Below are 10,559 nucleotides of genomic sequence, written 5' to 3' on the forward strand. Positions count from 1 at the left end.
CACAGTGAGACGGAGGAGTGACGAACGCCCGGAGTGGTGTAAACATTGAAACATCTTTCAGAATTCGGGGAATTCAGTTGGTGCATCGACAGGATTTAACCGTCTCACATACCAGGAGGAAAACTGGAGCTGCTTCTGTTAAATGTGGTGCAGCATTGCCGGCAGAGCCCGGCTTTCTGTACATTGTTAGTTAGCAATGTGAGCAAAATATCACTCCAATCTTTGGGTGGTTTCACGACAAACACTTGTATTATTAGTTTGGATATAATCAGTGCAGCACAAACATTACTGTGAAGGGTGTTGACGTGCTGCCAAATGACTGGAAGTAATATCAATGCTCCTGAACTTTCATGGTCCCACGGGAAATCTCCCGCAATTATAATTACATTTTTCTCATCAGCTCTCATCTCACAGTCAGTTGGAGCCCTGTGTTCAGTGCCAAGAGTCATCATCACTTCTCGGACAGAATGAGAGTTCAGTTTGTTGCCTATCCATTTTCCTGGTTACCGCCAGTTATACAGGCGGTAATGATTTACTATCCGATTATAGCAGCCGTGGGAATCCCCGGTAAGTGATTAAATTCCGTTACTAACGTCGTGAATAAAGTTGGGATTAACTTTATTCCTGATCTTATGTCAGTAATTATATTTTTAAACTATTCTTCTCAATTCAATTAAAAGGCTGAAAGTCAGTGACTGTATTTCCCGCTCTACCTTTTTAAGTGACTGATCATTTGATGCCTTTTTAATTTTCATTAACCCTCATAAAATCTTCACATTATTTCCCCATGTCATGTCTTTCAAACTGGTTCCGTTTTATCTGAGATGTGTGATACAATGGATTATTTTAATCCCATTTTTCCGTGCCTGCTCTCCTTTCCCGTAACACTCGGTAATATCTGACAGATTATATTTCACTGAACATTCCGCGTGTTGTAAAATGCTCCATTTACTCCTGCTGTGGAGACAGACACTGACAGCCGATCATGGACATGTACCTGGGAATTCGGACAGTCAGGACCGGGATTTGTTCTGTCCCGTTAATCAGAATCTACCCGCTGTTCTCGGTCTGGTTCCAGTTTAGTGCCGGATATTATTCCTGGTGATCACAATCCATGCCGAGTGTGGGATTGTGCTCCATGCAGGAACACAGACTCTCTCCCTCATCCTCGCCATTGACCGGTCACCAGCCTGTTCTCAGACTCGCCTTCACCCTCCCGGCGGAGATTGTTCTACCTTCAGCCGGTGGGAGGCAGCTGGTTTCTGTCACACTCATTCCTGCAGCGGTACAGGTCAGACCGGGAATCCGTGCTGTGAGAGAGCGATTGAAACAAGGCAGCGGCGCTCCATACAGCTGTCCTGGGTTTGTCCACATTTAAAAACCCGCTTTAGATTCAATACCTGCATTTTAACCAAAGCACCGTCTCCATGCCGGGTCAGGTTCCTTTATACTAATCGCACACATTTATTGTTCAGACCAAACGCTTGCAGGGTGATATAACATCGACTGTCCCCTCAGTAAGTCTGTCCGCTCGTGATCCACACACATTCACTTTAATTTCGCTTCAGATACTGAGAGATAGAGGAATTTCTAGTCACCTTTAACCACCCGGTCTCCATATCCCTTTATCGTCTCTTCCTCCAGCCACGGACCCAATCTACTTTCAAATCTGACAGTTTCTGCCTCAACCTCTATCCATGTGACTGAACTCCACCGCCTCCCCAATCCCTGTAAAAAAAAGCTTCTCCCGCTCTCTCTTCTCTCTGTTCCATTGTCTTCTATTTCATCTACTTTCTGCAGCTCCTCATTCTGCAACACACATCTACTGGAATCAGTCTGCTTCTATCTACCTTCTTCCATCCTGTCAATAATTTTGAACACATCTGTCATATCGCCCTGTAATCTGTGTCTGTATTACATTCCTCTACCTCACATTTCCAGGTTATGTGGCAGAGCCCAGGGTATCGAACCAGTGTGTTTTATCACCCATTGTACCACTGACTAACTTTCCCACTTCAGTTGGGAGACTGAAATCTCACATTCCGTCTCCTGTGTTCCCATCACCTTGTACTAATAAATTGCATTGCATGTTTATGTTTGAAGAAATATGGTCAGCATTAAAGTCCAATATTACGGCTGTTTTCTTTTTAACACTCTGCAGAGGCTGTTTGAAGAGGTTACTCAATGAGAACAGATTGAAGTGAGTTGTCTCACTGTCCCGCAGACTCTCACAAATCTCAGGATCAATGCAGCCTAATGCTCCTACTGCAAGATTCACCCCTGTATTACTAAGAGTATCTCTGACTATATGAGCTCACATGGTCCGTTGTAACATGTGCCGCACCAAGAGTCCCCATCATTTCTCAGAGATCAGTACAGTTTGATAGATTGTATTACCATTTGTGGTGTTCCAGTTCTCGGCGTGGTAATTGGTGTTCCGTAACGTGCTTAGTTTGTGAAGCAAAAGCGCCAAATTATTATTTCCATTCAATATTGTGTCAGCTGCGGTAATTTTAACAATAAATATGATCAGTACTCGGTGCATTGGAATGTCTGTTCCCATCGTCTCAAATTGTATTACAGTGTCAGTTAAGGCCCTGCTTTGATTATGTTTTTCAGTTATTATTCGTAAAAATGGGAACCCACGTAATTGGCGGTAATCTTACGACTTGGTTCGATAGTTGGTTGCACGGAAGGAACCACAGAATAGAGTTAAATGTTGACCGAATTTTGGCTTTTACACAAGGGGGAAGATATTTACAACTGAGGAAGTGCTTTTCTCGCTGTACAGAGATTTGGTCAGATCTCATTTCGAATATATACGTTGAGTTTTGTGCAGCATATCGCATGATATATGGATTGGCCTTCGAGGGGTTTCAGCGCAAGTTAACCAGACTGATACCACGGTTTAAAGTATTCAAATATGAGAAAAGGCTGCATAACCTTGCCTTGTATTCCATTGTGTTTAGAAGGGTGAAGCGTGATATAACCGAGCTATTTAAATAGATAAAGGTGTTCGATAGTGTAGGCACAGAAACTGCTTCCTATGGCGGTGTAATCTAAACCAGAAGGCATTATCTTAAAATTGGAGCTCGGCCATTTAGGAGTGACATCAGTAAACACTTTCTCACACAAAGTTTAGTCGAAATTTACACTCGTTCTCCCAAAATCCTGTCAATTAATGGTCAGTTGTAAATTTTACAGACTCTGATCGATAGATTTGTTAAGGTCAGGGTATCAAGGGATATGGAACCAAGACGGTAATTGGAGTGAGGGTGCCGATCACCCATGGTCTACTGGAATGGTGGAAAAGGCTTGTGGGGCAGAATGATCTAATCCTGCGTTCCTATACGTCAAGCACCAGAGTCATTTCTGCAATGAGATTTCCGGTAATCGCAGGTCCAATTTCAGTGTATCTGAATGTTCTACAGGAAAAAATGTCCGATGATATTATTGCAGCCCATAGAGATTCCAGCACTCATTTTAACAGGTTACCGATTGTATAAATCCGTGTCTCGCTGTATTACCTGGAGGGCCTGGTCATTGCTCTGTCGGTCCTGAGGTGATTATTTGTCAGGTTTGGGTCACTATCGGAAATTCCGAGAATATCTGTCCTCCATTCCCTCCAATCTTTGCGAGATGTTTATTGATATTACAATGTTTTTGAATCTCCGACTCAAAATCTAACATTGTTTTTCATGGAATGTCTCGGAGCAATGCGGTTCTAAGTGAGAATGAGCCCAGTATTCACACAGTGGGATGTCGTTAGAGTGTGGAATTGTTTCAATTAATCGTTAGCAGCGTCAGGAACCCCTCGCTAATGTTCTCCTCTTTGCATGCTCTGGGTAACTTATCTACCTGGCCTTTAAATGTAACAGCCGGGGCTCCCATCTGAATCAGAAGTTTTTGGGTTTGATACCCTGTCGAAAATCTAGTCTGACATTCGCATGGCATTCCCATGGCAGTTTTTCCGAATAACGCAAACCTTAGCCAACTTTACCAACCAGATGTTGTGTTTGTGGACCTTGATGTAGTATATATATACATTCAGTTACATTACAAGGTATGTTACGACGTTGCAGAAACCATCTTCTGACAAACAGTGAAAGGCCACATTAACTTTGCTGGAGTGTAAAATACACGTGTTTTATTTCACGCCATTTCGGACAAATACGGTTGTGTTTTAAGGAAATCCTGAAACCATAGTGGTGATGTATTTATTCAGAGCTGAATTCGTGCACCAAGCACAGTTATGGTCCGTAGCCACAAATTTCATTTTTAAATATTTGCAATCAGTTGTACACACATGTAATGATTATATTTGTGACATTGCACTGGCAGTGGAACCGGTGACTGAAGGGATGGAGGGCTTGGAAAATAGAAATATTAAGACACAGTAATAATGATATATTGATTTGTAACTGGCAACAGTGGTGGTTGGATTCAGTGAGAGAAGGACATTGTTTCCATTTTTGTCCTCTCATTATATAGCAGCTTCTATTAGAAACAAGAATAATTGTCAAATCGTTTTGTTACGAGAATATTTGTTAATCAGGTATCACCAATATTTAAACTGTGACCCTGTTTAAGCAGAGGAGATAATGAATGAATTGACAATGACATTTCTGCAGCCACCAATCTCCCCCAATATCCCCTCACCATAACCTTTGATGCCCTATTTCATATTAAAACAATCAATCTCTCTCACCCTGGCCTTTCCCCTGGTACAGCCCTCATTCTCGCTCACTCAAGTACAAGGGCCGCAGACTTGTACGGATGTGTCGGACAACTGATTTAACCATTCTACGCCAGATTTGGCTAGACTGCATAAAGTATTATCGGGCCCTACACGTGTCTGCTAAAACTGCTCACTATTCCAACATCATTCTAGAATGGAAATATAACCCCCGGCTACTATTCTCGACTGTTAACCATCTTGTTAAACTCCTCTCCCCAGTCACCTACACACTCACCTCCATCAACAAGTGTGAGTAGCTCATGGAATTATTTATCTCAAAGATTGAGAACACCCAATCAGCTGCCTCTGCCACTTCTCTTCCTTCCTCTAGCCCAACAGGTCAAACATCATCTAACTTTCCACCCTGCCCGAGCCATGAAGTCGCATCTCTCTCTAGTCTCTCCCTGATCTGCCCCTCTTGACCTCTCCATGCTCATCTTATCCATGAGACCCACTTCCTGCTCACTTGATCTTGACCCTATTCCCACCAAGCTCCTCTCCTTCAAATCTACCGTCATCACTCCTCTGCTCAAAAAACAACCCTTCACCACACTGGCCTTGCAAGCTACCGCTCTCTCTCCAACCTTAATTTCCACTCCAAAGTCCTTGAACATGTTGTCACCTCCCGGAACTCCATGTTTGAAACCCTTCAGTCTGGTATTGACCATGCCACACTACCGAAACTGCTCTTATCAAAGTCACAAATGGCATCCTTTGTGACATTGACAAAGATAAACTTTCCCTCCTCATCATTCTCGACCAGTCCGCAGCCTTTGATATGGTTGAGTGCTCCATTTTCCACCAATGGCTCTCCAACTGGGTGGGAGTGCACATGCCTGGTTCCATCCGTATCTCCCTAATCGTAGCCAGAACATCACTTGCATTCGCTTCTACTCTCACGATAAATCGTTGCATATCGTGTTCCCCAGGAATTTATCATTGGCCCCCACATGTTCTCCACGATATGATGCCCCTTGCCGACATCATCCGAAAACACAGCTTCAGTTTCCACATGTAGACTGCTGATACCTAGCTCTACCTCACCCCCACTTCTCTCGAGGCCTCCAAACTCTCTAAATTGGCAGACTGCTTGTCCGACATTCAGTACTTGTTGAGCAGAAATGTTGTCCAATTAAATATTGGGAATACCGATGGAATTTTCTTTGGGTCCCGCCACAAACTGTGTTCACTAACCAAAGACTCGATCCCTCTCCCGTGTTCTGTCTGTGACTGAACCAGACAGTTCACAATCTAGCTATCATATTAGAACGGGAAATAATATTCTGGCCATATATCTGCAGCATATATAAATCCACCTGTTTCCACCTCCATAACATTGCCCGTCTCCGCCCCTGCCTCAGTTCCTCTGCTGCTGAAACCTCCATCCATGCCTTAATTACCTCTAGTTTGTACAGCTCCAACACACTCCTGGCTGACCTTCTACATTCTACCCTATGTAAACTTGAGGTCATTCAAAACTCGCCAGTGCATGTCCAATCTCGCACGAAATCCCACCTGTGCTCGCTGAGCCACATTGATCCCGGTTCAACAATACCTCGATTCCAAAATTATCCTTCTTTGTACAAATCCCTCCATGGCCTCGTCCCTCGCTATCTCTGTAATCTGCTTTAGCATCGCAACCTCCCAAGATGTCTGCGCTCCTCAAATTCTACCCTCTTGTGCATCCCTGATTATAACTGCTCAACCATTGGTGGCCGTGCCTTCAGCTGTCCGAGCCCTGAGCTCTTGAACAGCCTCCCTAAATCCTCACCGCCTCTATACCTCCCTTTCTTCCTTGAAGACAGTGCTTATAACCTACCTCTGACCAAACTTTTGGTAATCGGTCCTAATTTATTCTTATGTGGCTCGGTGCCAAATTTATTTGTTATGTCTTATAACACTCCTGTGAAGCACCTCGGGAAGTTTTATAAAGGCGCTATATAAGTAGAAATTATTGTTGTTGTTGTAATAATATTCCAATTGTTGAATTAATTAAGTGATTTGACAAATACTGAACAGGAGACATGATTTTACCAACTTTTATGAGGTTGTATAGTTCAGATACATAAATTACTGACAGATTTGGCCGTTTGCAATGTCCAGTCGGAAATATTATCTCCTCATATCTTCGCCATTATTTCATGCAGCTCACCAGCTAACAACTCTGTGGAGCACCGTCACCACACGGACTGCAGCGGTTCAAGAAGGCCCACCTCCGTCTTGTAAACAGCACAGGACGGCCCATTTCTTGTGTTTGATTCAGAGTTACTGTGTCCATTTTTCTCTGTAGATTTCTATTATACTTCTGTATCCATGGTAACCACACCCCCCCACCCCACATACCACACACTCATACTTAACTATATTAATATTATATACCCATGTGATTTAATTTCCAGCTAAGACTGTATTGTCTAAACACAGTTGAACGGGAATGCAGTTAATTATTTCTACTCCAGCCGCGTTATCTTTTTCAGGACATCTTTTCAGTGCCGATGTTTCTTTTGTATATGTAGTCTTTCTCTCGCTCTCTGTCTGTCTCTATTTTTTTACAAATGAACACATGGAGCTCTTTACCTATATCAAGTTGGAACAACTGCTTTGTATCACACTATCCTGCACAGCAAAGGAATCCGAAACAAACACTTCTGAGCATATCTTACATTGTTGATAGATTGCGCTGGAAGCTCAGGTATATATAATGTCCCACATCCGCTGGGATGTATTTTCCGCCAGTCTTTCTCACCAGAGACAGATTCTCCATATTGCTATGTGCCGGATTAATATTAAAGATGGATTCTGCCAATTCAGAGTTTAGACTTCACCACGGAGCTTTTCTGAAGCTCAATCTCGGCAGGTATCTCCTGGGCTGGACTACAGCCTCTATTGTCACTTGTACTGTATCTTTGCTTCGGTCTGGAGATCGCCACCCACAGCTCCCTCTGAAGTTTGCTCCATTATTAGAGGCGTCAAAAGCGAGGAGAAGATTATGCCCCTTGTGCCATTGTGTACTTTGGAATGTATATTTTTCCTAGGATTACAGAAGAAGGTGCAAGATAAGGTTGTTTGTTCATGATCACATCTGAACTTCTCCCCCTTGTGGTTATTGTTAGAATTTGTCCAGATGGGGGTTGCACTGTTCAAGGCACCAATGCAAAGACCTGCGACTTCCGGCCAAGAAGTCAGTTGATCAGATTAAATGTTTATCTGGTGGATTATAAACGTAACTGTTGTAACTTGGTTGAGTTGAAACATATCAACTCCCCTATTATCGTGGTGTTTGACAGTAGTTTGTCCAAAGGTCTTTAATCCAAGAAACAGTCTGCGAATACAACATGAGAACTCTGAGCCATTTCGTGCCCACACCTTGTATCCGCTCCCCTTTCCTGCCCACGGAACCAAATCCCGCACTTTGTCTCACCCTCGGTTGTTCCCCTTTAGCATTCACTGCATTTCGGTCTGGGGGCATTCTCAGCTCTGCCCAAACATCTCCCAATTGAGAATTGACCATTCACGACTTATTTTCAATTAGTTTTCTGTTAATTTCTTCTTCCGTCACTGAACTGCTACTTTTCGCAATTATCCATAACTCCTTCTCACACTGTCCATTTATTTATACATTTAAATGGCCAGTAGTTTACTCGGATCTCCGGTGGATTTCTACACCACTTTCTACGAAGTTGCAGTGGCAGAAGGGTAACAGCTCCGAGGAAATTTCCAGAGTCTATATGTCTATTCTATACTCTTTGTGAATCGTTTATTTTCGGGTATTTAACGCACACTCATAGATATTTAACATTGCAATTGTATGTTAAAATCCTGTTCTGCTAGACAATTCTAGCAGCGGTAAAGAGTTCAGTTCCAGTCCCCAGATCCTGCAGTAAAGTACATTTCACACCAAATCCTGTGTAACTGGCTCCCTTGCTGTAACCTGACGCCTGATTCCCTGGTTCTGTTTGTTTCACTTTTACAGCTAATGTGGTGACGATTGTGATCCTGTCCCGGGGAAAGTGCGGTCTCTCCAGATGTATCACTCGCTACCTGGTGGCCATGTCAGCGGCGGATCTACTGATCATTATCACTGATGTGATACTGGTTCGGATTAATGATTATTATTTCCCGACTACCTTCCTGTACATCACACCTGTGTGTTCTTTCCTCATAGCGCTGATTCGTGCAGTCACCGATATTTCTGTCTGGTTCACAATCGCTTTCACTTTCGATCGTTTTGTTACCATTTGTTGCCAGAAGCTGAGGACTAAATATTGCATCGAAAAAACTGCATCCCTGGTTATAGGAACCGTGTGCCTGCTGTTCTGTATAAAAAACATCCCCTGGTTCTTTACTTTTGAACCCAACTATACAATCGACAATGTACCCTGGTTGTGTAATGTAAAACCCGAGTATTACACTGTAACTGCTTGGGTAACATTTGGCTGGATTAACCGTTGTTTAACCCCACTGCTCCCAATATTCCTGATATTGCTGCTCAATGCTCTGACTGTAGAATACATTTTGGCGGCCAACAGAGTCCGCAGGAGGCTGAGGGGCAGCAAGAAAGATGAGAATCACAATGATCCGGAGATGGAGAACCGAAGGAAATCCATCATCTTACTCTTCACTATATCCGGTAACTTCATACTGCTCTGGGCAACCTATGTGATATTTTTCTTATTAATGCGAATTACAAACCAGTATTATTATACAGGTTACAATGATCCGATGCTTATTGCAGACTATACCAGCTATATGCTGCTGCTTTTGAGCTGCTGTACAAACACGTGTATTTATGCAGTAACCCAGAGTAAATTCAGAGATGAGCTGAAAAATGGGTTGAAGTATCCTCTGAGAATAATATTTAATTTAGTTCAGGAAAGAAAAGTTCAGAGCAATTCCCAACATTAGATCTGCATTACATCACATATCGTATCCTGAGTTATATTTTACCTGAACCTCAGCAGGCTACAACTCAGGCCCAGGCTTCTTCAGACATAACACTGGGCAATATCTGACAAGGCCTACGGTTTCCTATGTAAGTGTCTGTGAACAAGGTAGAAGACCATTATGTAGACAGTGGTTTATAATAGCAGTAGCAGTTTAATTGGATTAAATCATGCTCCTGGACACAAAGAGATACAAGTCCCAGCATTGAGGTTTCGGATGTTGTGACCATGGAATGTTTATTGCCGGATGAACATCAGAACACGTGGGTTATCCCAGGGTAGTGTAAAAGGAGAATACACCTTTCGATTTAATAGCTGAAGAATATCAGGAAGTGAATGATAACTGTGTTGGTTTTTGTGTGTGGAAATACCTGGAGAATAATAAACAGATCATTATATCAATCAGCATGAATTGTCTTTGAAAGTTTACATTCTCCAGTTCACGAACAGCTTCTCCATCACCTGCGGCTCTGTGGAATTTATTGGAACTGAAGTGATGTTCATTGTGGACCTGATTCCATTGTCCTGGTGTCTGTGAACGGTGGTGTTTCCAGCAGTGAGTCCCCTTTCCCACTGTCTATGTACAATGGTGTTTGCAGAGTAGCAACACCACTGGCAATGAGAACCAGTAGCACGGTGTGTGAACAGCTGCAGACTCTTCTCAGGAAGAAATGACCCAGGTGGCCATTACCTGCTGTCAGACATCTGTGACCACAAGTCAGATTGGGCACCGTGACAGCAATGTGATTCTAACCTTGTGAACAGTAAAATAGTGTCGCTTTCATCGAGCTCTCCTTCACCGAAAACATACTGAGGCTCACTTTCTGCAGGAAAACCCCGCCATTGTCCTAACTCATGCACTGCATATCCGGTATCAG

At 43.1% G+C, this 10,559-nt stretch overlaps 1 protein-coding gene across 1 annotated transcript; it reads left to right on the top strand.

Moving 5' to 3' along the window:
• Window positions 1-527: 527 nt before the first annotated feature.
• Window positions 528-10,219, top strand: LOC139247235 (probable G-protein coupled receptor 139). Its single transcript, XM_070871572.1, has 3 exons — window positions 528-567; window positions 8,712-9,604; window positions 10,121-10,219. The coding sequence occupies exons 1-3, from the start codon at window positions 528-530 to the stop codon at window positions 10,217-10,219; spliced, it is 1,032 nt and encodes a 343-aa protein (XP_070727673.1).
• The last annotated feature ends 340 nt before the right edge of the window (window positions 10,220-10,559 follow it).

Source organism: Pristiophorus japonicus, unplaced genomic scaffold (genome assembly GCF_044704955.1).
Source record: "Pristiophorus japonicus isolate sPriJap1 unplaced genomic scaffold, sPriJap1.hap1 HAP1_SCAFFOLD_265, whole genome shotgun sequence".
In the NCBI taxonomy this organism is placed as follows: Eukaryota; Metazoa; Chordata; class Chondrichthyes; family Pristiophoridae; genus Pristiophorus; species Pristiophorus japonicus.